Source organism: Lichenostomus cassidix, chromosome 3, assembly GCF_008360975.1.
Source record: "Lichenostomus cassidix isolate B80296 chromosome 3, HeHo_3.0, whole genome shotgun sequence".
Lineage (NCBI taxonomy): Eukaryota > Metazoa > Chordata > Aves > Passeriformes > Meliphagidae > Lichenostomus > Lichenostomus cassidix.
In genome coordinates, this window is record NC_139483.1 from 9528173 (window position 1) to 9545071 (window position 16899).

At 46.6% G+C, this 16899-nt stretch overlaps 2 protein-coding genes across 6 annotated transcripts in view; one reads left to right on the plus strand and one right to left on the minus strand.

The window, feature by feature from the left end:
* The window catches only part of LOC146439007 (uncharacterized), a 60972-nt gene that overhangs the window by 14438 nt on the left and 29635 nt on the right, over positions 1–16899 (plus strand). For 3 of the 5 annotated variants that reach the window (XM_085054320.1, XM_085054324.1, XM_085054325.1), the window contains exon 1: positions 12665–12719. The exons of 1 other annotated variant lie outside the window; for it this stretch is intronic. The gene's annotated coding sequence lies outside the window, so the exon portion shown is untranslated. Of the gene's footprint in view, positions 1–12664; positions 12720–12835; positions 15096–16899 lie in introns of those variants that run through there. One more of the 5 variants, XM_085054321.1, reaches the window with a different exon arrangement.
* LGALSL (galectin like) lies at positions 6395–12767 on the minus strand. The gene is made up of 5 exons (XM_085054326.1): positions 12545–12767; positions 12345–12416; positions 12090–12178; positions 11458–11635; positions 6395–8779 (listed from the first exon to the last, which is right to left on the minus strand). Exons 1-5 carry the CDS (start codon positions 12575–12577, stop codon positions 8636–8638), a joined length of 516 nt encoding a protein of 171 aa, XP_084910452.1. The 5' UTR covers positions 12578–12767; the 3' UTR covers positions 6395–8635.

Consider the following 16899-nt stretch of genomic DNA (forward strand, 5'->3'; position numbering starts at 1 on the left):
TGTGATTGCTGTATTTTGTCTAGGGAAACGTGTGCACAAAATCTTTTGCATTTAAGGTGCAGCAAACTCCCTGATCTTGTTCTATTTCCTCTTCTGCATTATTTAAATGGCAGTTGAAAGCACTGTGAGTCAGTGGAGGCTGCAAAAAAATTGACAGAATGCCATTAATTTTTACTATTACAAAAATTCATATTTTGGAAGGATTTTGCATTACAATAGTGCCTCTGATCCCAGAGGAGCTACTTGGTGTATAGCCTTACTCAACCGTGCCATTGTATATTTTGTCCAAATAATGTCTGCCTGGTGAGCAAAGAGGGGGCTTGGGAACCTGAACTTCAGTGTTGTAGCCAAAAGTCACAGTGATGAGACATTGTGAGGAAATCAGTGTTTTCCAAATTAAAGCACTGACTGCTGAGGAATCACTGTTGCATCTCTGTTCTCCCCTCTCCCTGCCTGTAGAATAACAGCAATAATGCTAGAAATGGCAAGGGACATTCATGAATTAACGTGAATTTTCAATTTTGTCAGTGCTTTGATGCTCTTCAGTGAACGGTGCTAATAAAGTACACCTTGCCCATTGTCTGTAGAAGACACATAAAGATGTGAAGACACAGAAGAGTTCCTCTGGCAGGGGAGATTCCAGCCGTGGTTCTCTCTCAGGGAGAGGACTGAGGAAAGGCAGCAGAAATGGAGAGGAATTGATGTGGGAGCCACGTTCTGCACTCAAGCAATAATCCAAAGCTTCTCCCAGTTTTGCCCCTCAGAGTCTGTTTAATAGCCACTGTAGCTCATTGTATCTTTCTTCCAAAACTGGAGCATAAAAGGAACCCTTCTATTCTTGCTGCAGGATTTGAACAGTTAAATTAAAATACTTTGTTTTCCCCTGGAGATTGTACTGAAGCTGTTACTTTCCCAAGAGTGTTTTTTCTCCCTAGAGCCATATTCTGTCCTTAGTTCTGGTCTGGATCTCTCTTAGACAGCTATTAGCTTTCCCATTGAACTGAAAATTTCTTAGAGAGCGGCCAGGAAAGAATCCACTCTGACTCTTGGAGCATGCAGTGCTGGAGCTGCTACTGGAGCTTGTCATACATTACAATACTGTCAGCACTGGCTTTTCGCCCATCAAAGAGGTTTTTGGAGCCAGGAGAAGGCAGAGCCACTGAGCATTGTTAGAAACCTCCAGCATCTCCATCCATGCTTGGCAAGAGCTTTCTCCACAAGAACAGAGCTTTGCTTCTCTGCTCCATTGAAGCAACACCAGCCCATGGCTCTGCTGTTAGTATCAGATTGCTTAGTGCTGAAATCCTCCTTTTCTCTGCTGCTTGGATCTACTGTTCAGCTTCAGTGGAGTTTTTCTGATTAACCAGGCTTTTGTTCCTGCCTTTCAGAGTCACATGGAAATCCTGTTCTGCCAACCAGGAGTCAGCATAGCGCTGGTTTTCTGTCACTTCTGACTCCTGAGAGGGAGCAGCAGGTCACCTTCTGCCTGCTGGGAGAAGAGCTGCTGAAAGACACCTCCTTCTCGGGGTCTTTCACAGAATACCCCCTCCTGGCATCACAGCCCTGGTCTAGCAAGGCACCAGTGAGGAAACTGAAGCCTCAAAACCTCAACAGGACACGAATGGGTTACTTACAAAGAATGCTGGAGCCGAGGTGGTGTTTCAGAGCCAAGCTCTATTCTTAGAAAAGTGGAGAAAGTCATGATTTAAAAATAAGATCAAGTGTAGTGCTAGCAAAGAGTCATATTCATGGTATTCCTGTGAGTAAAGCTCTCAACATGAATTGGCTTCACTTGAAGCTCAGAAACACTCCACCAAAATAAGGCCCAGCTGTGAGATGTCTGTAGTACCAATCTGAAACGGGAGCGTACACATGGCACTTGTCACCTCAGATGTCCTCCTGACCCTTTCCCTTACCCCCAAAACATGCCTGGAGTTTATTTTAGTGTTACAGGTCGGATGAGAGCCTTCCAAGGGCTCTGTAGGAGTTAGCCCATGCAAGTGGTGAAATTTAATGTATATTCCACCTTCTGAAAACTCCCCCAGGCACTTCTGCAGGTGCTGGAGTTCTGCTGTCTGATAGGGACTAGATGATGCTTTTATACCATTCACAGCCATTTCTGATTTGCACTGAGGTTACCAAATGCTGTGTTTTATCTCAGAATCTCCAGATGTCAACATATTCCTTCTTAGGGTTGTGTGTAATAAACAAAGGGCCACTCTCTGGCTGGCTTTGAGCAGGGATGGCCACAGATTAATACTCATGGCTTGGAGGTAGGATGAACTTCCTGTGCAGCATCTGCATCAGTAATTTTATTGGGAGAAAAAACACAGAACCAGCTGTATTCAAATCCTGTTCATCTGCTGCTTTAGTGCTGTTTGAATTTTGAGGTTTCCCTCAGAAAACCTCCCTTGTGTTTTGCAGCCACAACAGGATATAGGGCATGACCCTTTCCCACTTGGGTCACAAGGAATTTTTACAGTAACTGAAAGAAGCTGAGACCTTAAAGCTTCCTCCTGCACTTAGTCAGGCCAATGTGAACTTTAGTTAAGGTGATGCCAACAAGTGAAATGCTGGATCTCTTAGTAAGGTACTTATGGAGCTGATCTGGTGGTTTTACTCCCCATGTAACACTCACCTATGAATCCAGCCCCACCAGAGTGAGCTGAAACACGTGTGAGTTGCTCTGCTGTTTTATCCTGTGCACAAATGTTCAGTGACCTGTGTCTCATGCCTGCCTCTGAGGTCTGAGTCGTGCCTGTTAACTCCTGAGGCTTACACTGCCCACTGATGTCAGCAGGAGTCTTGCAAGAGTCAGCAAGCTGCTCTTTCCTCTACTGAAGTTACTTGACTCTTCTGTATGGTGCATTTAAACTGTAAAGCAGTTTTACACGAGCTCCTACCAAAACAGCACATCTCATTCTAAAGTTTCACACTACATTTTTTTTGAGGGAAAGAGTCTGAAAAACAGTCAGGAGATTAAAAAAAGCCAGAAATTGAAGAAGTCAAGAGGGTACATAATGAGCATAAATAGTTCAGATAAAAGACAGAACAACCTAGTGAAGATTTCCTGTTTTATTGTTATTAAAAGTTCATTATGAAATCAGCACAACACATAAAAATAGATCTGTGGTGAATGATACATATTACTGTTATTGCCCGGTCATTTTGTGCACACTCTCACTTTTTAAAACCAGAAGGTAACGAATACAAGACATTTCACCAGCGAACTGTGAAACCAGTGTTCTGCAGCAGAGAGAGGCTGTGCTTCCTGTTGACTCTATCAAATGTATAATGCAGTCAGAAATAGTCCTCTATTCACACTTAAAAATAAATGCAGTTTTAGAGTATGCCCCAGCTGAAAATAACTGGAGAGAAAGAGCTAGAAATAACTCTTTTCTTAGGGACCTATTTCCATGAAAGTCAAAGGGATTTTTGACATGGATTTTAAAAGCAGAAGGACATTGTTATTTGTTGACAGACACATGGAGAAAGGCCAAGCAACAGGAGCTAGGGAGGAACCTGTGGCAGAGTAGGAGTTTATTATTTTGATCTTGCACATGCTGCTGAATCTCCTTGTAGTTATTGTCTGTGTTCATAACAGCAGTGATTGCTGGGAGGAGCTGGGAGGGTGTATCAAAGCCAGATAGGGCGTCTGCAGCTCACTTTTTTTCTCCCTGTTTGGGTTGGCCTCGGTTCTAACCCTGCACACCATTCATTGCAAAGTGACTTTCACCTGTGTGCTTTCTGATCCACATCAGAAAATCAGAACAATACCACGATTACAAAAACCCTCCCCAGGTCACTTACTGTTCCTACACTGGTGTAAGCTTTTCTTCCTAACTTCTGTGCTTATCACAGCAGGCATTTGGGGCTGCCCTCAGCCCTGACTTTTGTTCCTTTCACTGTCATATCAACTCCAGGGGCGCTGGGAGGTTGCTAACTGGCTCAGCAGAATTGTGTTTCTGCAGTTTTCTGCATGGAATGGTCTCTGTAACCAGCCTCAGTGCAGAAAACAGTGCTGGAGTTTTCTGGGGGGGAGCACTTCTTGTGCATAGGAGACAAAATGAGCCCCACATCAGATATACTCCTTGAATGTCTATGGGGAAAAATACCTTAGTGGCATGGCTACTCCTATATTTTCCTGTGATTTATTTGGGAGCCTCTTTTACATCAGGTGAGTAGGAACATGAACCAATTCATGCTGTCCAAGCTTGTAAGCAATGCTGGTTTTTTTGCCACAGGTCCTGGTAGGGGGTTGCAGAAGGTGGCAGCTAAAAATGTGGAAAAAGCCCATCTCTGGGAAGCTGCCCTGCATCTCCACAGTCTGTGCTCTTCTCTGGCTCTGAAATGCCCACTAATGCCCTCTGAGCTCCTGCTCTATTAGGACTACAGCACATCATGCTACCCCAACCTTACTACCAAGATGAAGAGTGCTGTGGCTACTCTGGTCTTTTTTCCTCCACAGTAAGCAGTTTCAAATCTGAAGATAAAAATCTCAGCGCTGCTCCCTTGCATGAAAATCTCTGGGCTTCAGTCTCAGTCTCACAGCAGGAGAGTGACAAGGGTGGAAAGCTGGCACAGCAGAATGGTGATTCAGGCTCTCCCTTTGGTTTGCAGGCTGTTTACTTAAAACAGCCCTTGAGAAAGATGCTAGGCCTCGAGCACATGTCACATTCAACCGGTTTTGCAATATTATGCCCATTTCTGCTCAAACTAGCCAAGGAGGGGAGGGAGAATATAATATGTTAGTGCAAGTTCTCATGGACAACGTATGAATATTTAGTACAAAATGTTCTTTCAAGGTGGGGCAAACATTTCTAATTGTGACACAAAAAGAAGGTATTTTGTAACAGTTTTAACAACTTGCCTGTGAAAAAGCGTTTGTGTGAAATATGTTTAGACAGACTACCTCACATGACACTGAAATATTTCAAGGCTCTTTCTGAGTAGGCAATAACCTAGTTTTGTTTTTTTTTTAATCAAATCAGCTTTATCAAAGCCAATCCCAAACATAACTAAATAATTTGGTTGTGATTTTTTTTTTGATTAGTTTTTTTTTTTTTTTTTTTTTGCTTTTTCCTCTTTGGAAAAAATAAAGCTATGCTAAGTTGAGTGATTTCACTGCACATGGGTTTTACCCATTCAAGACCTCTTTCACTGCAGAATTGACTTCCTCATTCAGAGGAAACCACGGAAATATTCGGCTAATAAATTTCAGCATAAGATTTCAAAGGTTGGTTCATACACTTCTGAGGTCCTGAAGAATTGCAGCTTCCAAGAAGCTCACAGACTACTTGTCCCTATTGAAAAACATTTTGTAAACCTTTGGAGACAGTTTTTATTTCACATCTATTAGGGCTTATATCCAAAATGAAGATCTGAATAATCCCTAAATTGCAGAGACTGAAAAATTCAAGTATGAATTTTGCAGTGTAATCTCCCCTTTGAAACATTTGGGTTGGGCCCAAAGTCCAACTGAGTAGAAACAATTAAGGCCTCAGTTTTCTCTGACTTACACTGCACATGCAAGTGTTCTGCAGTTGCTTCTTAACATGATCAGCCAGTGTAAGTCAAGCACGAGTGGAACAGCCCTTGGTTACACAGACATTATCCTTTTTTCGCCTGCCATCACCTGGTAGTGCCAAGAGCAAAATAAATATAAGAAGGCTTCCAATCAGGTGATAGATAGATGTGGAAGCCTTAACTGTGACTTTCTGCCCTTTCTTGAGCTCTCAGCCAAGCCATAACCCATCAGAAGAGGGTTCACAGCCTTTCTGGCCTCAAAGCCTGGCTCAGAAACCACAATAGAGGATCAGGTGGTGGGTGCCATGGTTGGTGGAGTTATGCAAAGGCAAAAGCAGTATCAGGGTCAAAAGAGCATTCTCCCCAGCCAGCAAACTCCTGGAGCAGGAACAAATGGGAGTGCCCAGCACAGAGGGTGGGAACAGGAGCAAGGCAGGATCACCAGGCCCTGGCTCCCACCAGAGATGCCCCTGACACTGCACTGAGCTCACCTCAGCATCCCTGGTGTAGGCACTGTGCTGTGCTTAAACGTCTGGGGGCTGTGAAAATCCAAGGCAGCCAAAATGCTTTTTCTGGGATACAGTAAAGGCATGGAGGGGGAATCTCTACTGGTGGGCTGTCAGGGAGATTCCCTTTGGGTTTGTGCTGCTGTAGGGTCATGGTGCTACTCACACTTCCCCCTGGCCCAGCAGGCCAGGCCCAGGCTCTGGCCCTGCATCAGCAAACCTGGCTTTGGATGTTCAGCTGGAGAAAGCACTAGGCACAGCGGATGCTAAATTTCTCTCCAAACAGAATTCATCTTCTGCCTGCATCAGCTTTGGAACCAGAGAGAATTTCCAAGCTGGAGAAAAATCCAAAATACCTCATGTAGAAGCACCTTTCCCTTGGATTTTTATTATAATAATTTTTAAGAATATATTTTGTACCGAAACACTGTCAGCATTCTTTATACAATGGAAAATGACACAATCATTATGTATCATGTAAAAGAGTAAAAACAGAGCAAGACAGGAACATTTCAATTCAATCTGGAGTACAAATAGAATCTGATGTACAGCTTAAAAGCCACACAACAGATAGAAAGATCATCTGGAAAACAACAGGTTCTGTTTTATTTTGAAAGTAGGAAGAAAAGTCGGGGGACGTCAGATGTTAAGGCTAAAATTTCAAATTTTAACTTGTATTTTATAGGCAGTAGCCTGATTCTTAATTCATCCACAGCAGCAGCAACAACCCCCCTGCTTCACAAAGAGATTTGCACTTGCATGAAATAAGAATCAGGCTTCTATGCTCAGAGGACTCTGATTGACCTCAACAGGCTTTGGACTAGAGCCACAGTTGGAATTTCAGCTTGCAGTCTAAGGCTTCTTAACTGCAGGCCAAATTAGCACAAAATGAGGCTTTGCATTGGCATTCTACCCTTAACTTTGGATATTCCAGTTCTGGTTGCTTTCAACCACACTTTTATTGCAGGTTTAACATAGTTCCGTTTGTGAGATTCTTTTTCCTTTTTTTCTTATATACTGTGCTACAAAGGATGTTTTTATAGTCTGTGTTTTAGTCCCTATATTATGTGTTTTCAAAATTGCCTAAATGTACGTTTATATCATAATTATAACTACTCAGAAAGACCCACTAAAGTCCACTGTGAGCAGCCAAGGAAAAAAGTGTATTTAGTCCTAAAGAAGTCAAGAAAAGTGGCTGTGTTCATTTATAGTGTAGCTCAATGACTGTGTTTATACAGCTATACCTACTATTTAAAAAGCTACTTGAAAAGTTATTATTCATGTGCAGTAGCTGATTTTCAAGCATTAATAACTTGGCTGTCTAGACAAGTTTTAATTGACATATCAAAGGCCAAATATGTTCTCAAACAAGGGTAAAGAATCTCCCATCTCCTTTGGAAAGAGGCTGGTTCTGTTTCTGAACTAAGAGATAGCCAAATTTAACTTTTTCTCAGGTTATAAAAGCACAGTAAAACCCATAAATTTACTGTTTAAGTTTTTAAAATGGATCAACTTCAACTCAAACCTATCCTGTGCAGCAAAGTTAGTAAGCCCTGAAAAACAGATTCTAGTGAATATGCAGAGTACCCCCCACCGACTACCATGCCCACGTTTTCCCAGGGCCTAGAGGGCTCCATTAAAATGTAACTAAATGTGCGATAGGAAACATGTTTTTTCAAGAACGATATGTAAAGTTTACCCAAAGAACCTAAGACATTTTGTACATTCAGAATGTTTACACTTTGCCGTTCTTAACCGTCAGTAAGATTGTTCATTTTTACTAATAATACATACAATGAGTATAAATAAATAAACTACAGATAAGTTTTAAAAATTGTATTAACAATACGTTGTGCAAAAACTCATAACGATCTACATTCTATGCAAATACCCTGACTAAAATACACAGGCTGTGTCCACACACCCTCAGTCAGTTTTTGCACAGTCCTTGGGCCAAACCAGCAGCTGAGGGCAACCAGCAAAATTCCATTACAAGCTATGGAGGTAATGGTGACTTATACCAGCAGAAGGGCAGGCCCCAAGGTGTGTGCAAAAGTGCCATAGAAATCAGTGGGAATTGTGCTTGACTAAGGACTAGACAGTTTGATTGTACCCCATTAAAGTGAGTGGGAGTTTTGCCATTGATTTCCATGGAACCAGGCTCAGGCCCCGGGTAAGGACGTCAGCACGTGGCCCTATGTTGTGCTACACTACTCCACTTCAGTGCAGAAACAATATTTGCAAAAGAAAACTTGGTTTTGTTGTCACTACTGTTCAGTAACCGGTTTTAGCGCTGCATTTCAGAGACTGCCTTTCTGTGAGATTTGAAACAAGACTGCAAGTCTTTCTGAATCCATTCCAATTTGATTATCCAGCACAGGTGGGCTATTTTGATCCAAGAAAAAACGGCTCAATGTCTATTAACCAACAGTGCTCTTCATTAGGATAAAAAACAGCCCGGTTCATCGGCACAGGAGTGAAGAACTGCATGCGGAAAAGGAACAGGGCAGCCTTCCTACCATAGCTGTGTCCAGAGCTGGCTGTCACTGCTCCCAACGGACGATGGCACCTGAGCTGGTTTGGAATCTGCAGTCCTAACGAGCTCAGCCAAGTTTTGTAAGCTGAAGATCTCCATTTATCTTTATTGTGTCAATTGCTGACAGTGTTTCAATACGGTGGTAAAAATCAAAGAGCTGATGTCCATCCACAAATATTCTAAAACGGGGATGCTCGCAAAGTATCTCAACCTGTAAAAGATAAAATGTTGAAGCATATTGTTCACGGTGTAACTGGAAAGTTATTTCACAGCACACAAAGAGCACTTTAAATAGTGTTGGTGCAGTTGCACATTGTGCTTCTTATGCACCATGCAAGAGGCAAGGGTGAGACCAATTTGCCCCCGTGACACCAGTTACACTATGATGGATCTGCTCTTACTGCACAGGGACATTAATCCAATTTCACGTTGTTGTAACGGTAAGCATGCTGGCACCCAGTCCTCTGGCTACTGAGAGGTTTTGTGCCTTGGAATAATGCCAGAAACAGATTCAAACTGCTAATCACAGGAGGAGGAAATTTTATCTCCAACCCAAACCTTGCATTCCGTGCTACAAAGTTGTTGGTTTTGGTGGTTTGGGGTTTTTTTGCTGCATAAGGGGGCAGTTCCCTCTGCAATGTTCTCCACACTACTTTTAATTTACTGGAAGGGAGTGAACACGGAAGTGGGATATAGGTTTTTCCTCCCCTCCCACACATACAGAGCTGCTGCAGAACTAAAAACCATTCACTCCTGTGGCTGCAGACAGTCCTTTTGCAGACTAGACTCCATCCTGGGGCCATGGAATCCTGAAGGAAATGCACTGCAGGATTGCTAGAATTCAGCTAGACAGTTAGCAGGAGGCACAAACAGGATCAGGGAGGGACACAGCTCATCCCCCCTCCTGAGAGACCTGCAGAAATGCTCTGGAAAAGCAACAAAACCTGAAGCTGAACAAGCTTGTACATGTTGTGAGAATCCTGATGTTAGGGGTAGCTTGAGAGGGTGCCCTGTTGTTAAACTTTGCCTGAGCTGCCCCAGAAGGAAGCTGGGACATGAGGGCACAGAACATGCACTTTTACAAGCCCTTGGACACCTCCAGTTCTGGACAGACTAAGGAGAAAATCTTCAGGGAAGCCACATGTAAATCCTGGGTCATTTCCAGAGGCTGGTAGTCCAGAGTGAAATACCAGACACTTGACTCTGCTGCTATTACAGTGTATAAAATTGGGAACAGGGCCCATGACAAACTGACTGAGCCAAAACCCAACTGACTTAGAGCACGTTGCACTGGGAGAAGTGGTAGCAGGCAGTCCAGGAGAGCTGGAGCTCCTGGATACCTGGTAGTGCGCCAGGTACAAGGGAAGTGGCAATGCTGCCACGGAGCTCCTGTGTCACTGCAGCAGTGCCTGCCTGAGGCCTTGTTATGTAAAAGATATGGTTAACACTGCTCACGGTCCGCTCTTCACATCACCCGCGGCCACGCCACAGCACTAATTGGACTGGATCACAAGTAATTGGCAAGAACGCTAATGGTCTAATTTATTCACTGAGAAGGAGTCCATCAGATGTACAAAGTCAATTGGGAGCCTCAATTCCATTTGGGCATTTGGGAAAAAACGAGAAAAAAAGGGCAAAAGAACAACTCCCTTTCTACAGTCTCTCATGCTAAATGTTGTGAGACTGGCTGTCCCGTAATGCCAACTGTCATTAGTGGGACACACACAAAACTTGCTCTGGGTAATTTGTCTGGCTCGTCTGAGGGCCCAGTCACCACCCAGTGCAGGAGGCAGTGGAACCCTCTCAGCTGGAGCAGGACCCAGCTTCCAAGCCTTTTCAAGTGCATTTCCCACACCACCAAAGGGTGTTGCCAGTTCTGATGGGAGGGTGAGTTTGTAGAAGCAAGTAGAGCGCAACCAATTTGCAGCAAAACCATCAGAAACACCCTCTTAACAGCAAGCATCTGGGGAGATGGTGAGCTTTTGGGGCTGGGGGAGATTATCTTGGGGGCAAGAAGGATTAAGAGAGTTTGGCAGCTGGTCTTAGCACTGGCATTTAGCAGAGGGGCCAGTAAGGTTTTGTAAGAGGGACAGGGAGGAGGAGGGGTTTTCTGGGTCAGCTGCATGGAAAAGGCATGCAGCCTTTTTTCCTCAATGTAGTGTGAGAGAAGCAGCCCTCTGCAGCTGCATACTTTGTTAGTCCTGATTTGCAAAGACATCTTCACATAACCATAAACACTACAGATGGGAATCCGCTTCTAGGTCAACCCAGTCCATCCACAGCACCACAGCACTTCCACGTACACCATTTTCAAGTGACTACAGATTTAAATTTGTTGGAAGCTTTAATCCCAAGGTTCAGAAAAGAATACCACTATTACTTAGCTGTTTAATCTGCTAACATGAAGACCTACGGTCAACCTTAACGTAACATCCCCGGAGACACAGGATGAACATGATCCTTATTAGCTGCACTAAACTGCAAACAGTATGTCCATTAAAAAAACCATCAAAATATGCAGCAGTCCCATAGAATATTAACATTCTCCAGTAATAACTTGTAATGCACTAATAACATAGAGGTACTTCTTAATTTATGGCTATAAAACTAAGCTCAGGAAGTTGCACTTCATCACAGTATTACAACCTCTGACTTGTCATAGCGTACAGGTGAGGTGTTCATAGCCCCATCTGGACTGCCTGCAGCTGCACGTAGCAGCAGGATCTCCACGCAACTCGACGGATACAAACAAACCAGCAACTGGTGTCTCAACCAGAGCAGTGTGGGCTACACTGTGATTTCATGAAAGGCGCGTCAGGTTCTGCTGCAACTCGTATCAAATGACGCTTTATCAGACACGGTGTAAGCCACTGCCCTCCTGGTACTCACCCTAAAAGGCTGGTCCGGTATAAATGGAAAGTAAGGAATAGATGACTGCTCTTCTCCCCATTCTCCGGCTACACAAGAGTTTCTGACAAACTGTCTCTCTGTAAACACAGCTTTCAGTTCTATGGCTACATCCGCAGGAGGATCTTCTGACTCCCCACAAGTCAGACTGATGCCAAAGCTGCAACACAAACAGAAGAGCTCTCATTCAGCCAGAAAAAAAAAGCAAATAAGCCCCAAATGCCACCAGTCTTATTTCTCAGCTTATTAAAGCCATATAGCGGCACAGGGTGGAAAACAGGTCAGCTCGCTCAGAGAGAGCTCTGAAAGCTCAGCAGGGACAAGTAGATGGTTATGGCATATATATATATGTATGTGTGTGTGCATGGCGTTGTGCATATATGTGTACATATATGCAGATATGTATGCCTGATATGCTTCTTCATTCCCAAGTGAAAACGGAATCCCTTGAAGAAATGCCCCCTCTATGGGTCAAAGGAGAAATCAGCATGCTATATTTAAAATGATAAAAATAATCCTTTGCAGAAAGGAGAGATCCGTGCGGATGTGTGTCTGTGTGTGTGTACGTGCGGGTGGCCGCCCGCCTTCGCCCCCTCCCCGGGCCCAGGTGTTACCTCTCGGGGTTGAGGTCCACTATGCCCATCACTAAGATCTTCTTTCCCGGCCTCATTCCTCCTTTGATGTGCCCACAGAAGGGGACGATCTGGAAAGGACAGGGGGAAGGCGGCGAGGGTCAGCTCGGCATCAGCCGCGGCCGTCCTTGTGCAGCCGGAGCTGAGCGGGGGCGGGGGGAGTCAGGGCACTGACAAAATAAAACACACCGCCACCCCCACCCCATCAAAAAAAATAAATAAACAAAGGTGATTTACCAGGCGAGGGAAGTACACATCAGCTTGCACCGGGGATCCCAGCGAGTTGTTTAAATGCCCGTCCTCTATTTTCTGCAGGTGAAAAGCAGAGCGCTGAGGCAGGGCCAGGCGCAGTCCCCAGCCCGCCTCGCCCCGCAGGTGCCCTGCCCGTCCCCCAGCCCGGTCCCGGTGCCCATGCCGGTGCCCACAGCCGCACTCACCAGCGCGTCCCGCTCGGCCACGGTCCCCGCCATCTTGTGGAAGCGGCGGCGGCGGCGCTGGGGACAGGGCGGAGGGCGGGGGAGAGGGAGGGAGGGATGGAGGGAGGGAGGGGGGTCTGTGGCAGCACCGGCGGCGGAGGGGCAGCAGCGGAGCCGGAGTGGAGCCGGTGCAGAAGTAGGAAGGCGAGGAGGAGGAGGAGGAGGAGGAGGAAGAGGAGGAGGGGAGGTGGCCGGCTGGCACTGCCTCGCCCGGCGGGGAGCCCAGCCCTTGGCCCGAGGGGGAGCCGGGCAGGGCGGGGCGGGGGCTGCTGCCGCTTCCTCCGCTCGGTAGCCCCGCGGCGGGGCCGGCCCTCGGCGAGCGGCGTGCTCCCTGCTCCGCTGGGCTGGGCTGGCGGGGCCCGGGCCCCTCACCTGGCGCCTGCAGGTGATGGGTGCCTGGGGAGAGGCTGCAGGAGCCCCGCGCCCATCGTGGCAGGGATCACCTTGATGGCTGAGCTCGGACACCCCGGCCAAGAGGAGGTGCCGAGCCGCGCGTCCTGGGTGACTCCCCTTCCCCGGAGCTGGGCACACGGCTCGGCCCCTCCGAAATGAACCTCCAGCCCACTCCCCTCCGTGCCCTGTTGCTGGGACCCTCAGGGAGCTGGGACCCGAGCGGGGTGGGTGGCAGAGCTGCCGCCCGAGGCTGAGGGGAGTCTCCCGGCCGAGCGCGGCCGCAGCTCCCCTGGGCCCGCCGTGCCCGCAGCCTCCGGCGAGGCGCGGTAATTGCATAAGCCATGCCTGTGAGCTGCCATTGACGTGCAGTGGCCGTAGTTATGCAACGCGGCGGTGTCTGCGGGTGTCCCGCTCCGGCCGAGGCCACAGAGCCTCGCCAGGAATCCCTCGCCTGGACCGCAGCAGGAGTGACTCGTCCCGCCAAACATGCTGTCACGGTCCTGTGGATGAGTTCGGGGTCTTGGGCGGGGGGATATGAGGAAGGCTTTCGTGTTGCTTCCTCACCACTGGGATTTGATGGCGTGAGCATCCCTTTAGAAACGTGACACAGCACCTGGGCTGGGCCCGTGCCCTGCAGGACCTCGCACAGCTCCCTTGGCTTTTCGTGCCGCTTGCTTGCACACTGGGCTGGGTTGGTGAATGTCCCTGTCCTTCCTCCTCTGAGGTGCTGTGGGGATTAATTACATTGAGTAAAGTGGGGTGGGAGAAGCAAAGTCACTGCAATATTTGGGGTTTCAATGTGACGGTGTCTGTTGGGAAACGCGTGCAATCTGTAGGTGATGCCATTTGAGAAATCGAGAGGTACTGAGAGTAAGTACAGATTGTGCAAGTGTTTAGACGCTTGGCTACTTTTTCGGTAGTGCCCACTAATTTGGGGATGTTTTAATCTCTGGATGCCCATCTGGAGATGGCTCATCGAGGCTCATGTTTGGAAGTCATGTGCTGAAGTCATGGCTTCTTCAGGTGCACTAGCACAGCTGGGCACAAAGGCAGTGAGCATCCCTGTGGCTTAGGTCTTGGCATGGGAAAACCACTGGACTGTTTGCTTCTGGCCAAAACATTGGATGTCAGTCATCACCACATGGAAAAGCACCTTGGTGGAGACTGAAATAGTAAATAGTGCAGTTACATGAACCCATCACACATGAGAAACAGCTGGCTTTACAGTGGTCAGGTGAGTGTATTCACAAGTTCACCACAAAAAGGAACTGGAATTAGCCTGATGGATTTCAGCTCCTGTGTGCTGCTCACCTTACCACAATGTTGATGCCAACTGCATTATGTTTTCTTTTTCTGTTGGTCTAAGAGAGAACAGAAATTGTCCTAAGCTTTTTGTTTTTTAAATTTAGTTGTATGGTGTTACACATTGTCCAAAGAGTTCTTTTCAGAACCCTTTGTCTTCTCTGCTGTACAGAGAGCCACTTTGTTGGATAAGATTAAATTCATTGGACATAAAATCAGGCCAGCCAGTTGTTTGTGCCAAAGCATGATGTTTTATGAAGGGAGAGGTCATCATTATGTGTTTGTTTTGTAGCTGGTTTTAAATGAACTTTTTCATTTCAAAATAATTAAATAGCAAGACTTGTCCATTTGGCTAGCTGCTTTGCCTTGTGCTTGTCTTTTTGGCATGGTTTCCCAAAACTAGCACAAATGCAGCATTTGTTTTGTTGGCCATGGATTGACTGGAACAACCTGCACAAGGAAATTGTAATGGAAAAGGACATTCATGCGTTTTTAAAGCTCTGTGCCTTTCTGTTTCTGTGCCATGTTGTCGTCTTACCCTATAACAACCCAGGAGGACACTGAAAATCCTGTGTACACCACAAACAAGGTGAGACAGCTGGAGAGGAGCTCTGCCTCTGTGCTGCTGTCCTGCCTGTGTGATGGTCACTCCTGTAGTCTCTTGGAGGGAGGTGATCTCCAGCAGAAGATGACCTGCATAGCCCAGCAGTCTGTGGAGCACAGTTCCATTTCTGAGCAGCACCATGCCTCTCATCCATGGTGGGGCTTCCTTGGGACCCAGCTTCCCAGCAGGTTCCCCTCTGCAAAGAGCTGCAGGGTGAGTGCTGCACCTAAGCTGCTGTGCTTGTTCTTCTGAAAAGGGAGAGGTCTGAGCCAAATCTGTTCCCTCGCCCATGTAGTCCTTGTTAAATCATCTGCGCAAAATAGCCCCTGTTCAGTATTTTTAACAGCTTTCTTGGCAGAGAAGCTCTTGAGTTAGAATGCTTGAGGGCCTGAGCTTGCAGACCTTGTGGTAGTGGCTGGGGCAACACGGTAAATATTGTGCTTCACTGAAATGAGGTATGAGTTACCGAACTTGTCTGGTTGACCAAGTGCAAAAAGCCTTGTGGATAGGTATTGCCTTCCATTTCTGAGTTTGTTCAACCTTTTGCTCACTGAGAGCCTGGGACTCTTGAAATGCAGAGAATCATATAAAAATTAAAAAGAAGTGGCATGGCGTGAACACCGTTTGGGAGCAGTTAATGACATGCCCAGCCCAGCCACCAAAGCCATTTCTGAGAAACTGGCAAACCCAGAACTTCATCTTAATCCCAGCACCTTGTATCTTGCAGCCACTCCCTTTGATGATTTAAAAAGGTGTATCTAATTCTTAGCTGGCCTTCACCGGCAAGGAATGTGGCACGATTGCAAATTTGGTGTGGTATAATTACCCTGCCTTTCTTGCCCCATTACCACTGACATTACTCTCTTCATGCCTGGGTTTATAGGCTGACTTGTAGAACCTCTCTGGTTTGTTTTGCTTTTTTAATGACAATGTTGAGAGGATGGGAGTTGTTTGCTGGTTTCGTGGAAGCTTCCTTTGGTTTCTGGGTGGCAAGGCACCCAATTTCTGGGTTTTTGTAAGACTCGGAAAAAGCTGAGTAATACAATAAAGGAGAACGTGTGGGAATAGGTTTGATTCGGTGGTTGGAGCCAAGTGTTTAACAGTTCAGAGGAATTGCTCCTTTTCAGAATTACACCTGAATGGCAGTGCTGGTAAACGATTATTTGGGTTGTATGGCAGGGTTTTTAGCTTTGTAGCTTTGCCACTGTAAATCCTCAAGCAGAGGTCTTTTTTTTTTTTTTTCAGGCATAAGTTTGCCCTGGGTAAATCTTCCTAAGGCAGGACTTGGGAGAGGATGGTAGTGACAATTACAGAGGTTTGGAAGGGGCAGGGGGCTGGAGAGCAGAGCAGGAGATGTTTGTACATGCCCTCTTGCCGTGTGGCACTGTGCACCGAGGCTGAACCATGGGGTGCAGTGTTCTGGTGGAGATGTTCCTGAGCCTGCCCTCCCACGCTCCCCCGTGGGAAAGACAAGTGACAGTTATCGGTATGGACAGCGTGGAGAGAGTGTTTAGCAGCCTGAGTGCTTTCACAGGCTTGTGCTGTCACATCCTCCTCGATGGAGGAGGGCACCCAGGGCCAAGAGCTGCACCCCTCTCTTGACATTTATTCCATGTGGCTTTGATGCTTCACTGCTTCTTGTTGCCCCCTGAATTATTATGGTCAAGGGTTTTGCCCTTAGGGTTCATGCTCTGTGCGTGAACCCAGTGGAGAAGTTGGTTTTTTGGGGCTCCCAGTAACAGATTGTGTAAACTGGTGTTTAAGGAGATGGTCCTGGTGGTCACTTGGTCGCACACAGAACTGCTGCACATGTGGTGCAGAGCACGTGTGTATCAGAAATATCTGTCTTGAAGATTGTTTACTGAAGTTTGTCCCAGATCCAAGGGCATGTACATAAATGCATGTCAGATACAGTGGAAGCCACCTCCAGCTCACTGCTTGCCTCTCCTCGTAGCAGACAGGGCACCAAACTGTGCCCATAGCTCCATCTGGCCCTGGACCAGCTGTGGGTGCTGGG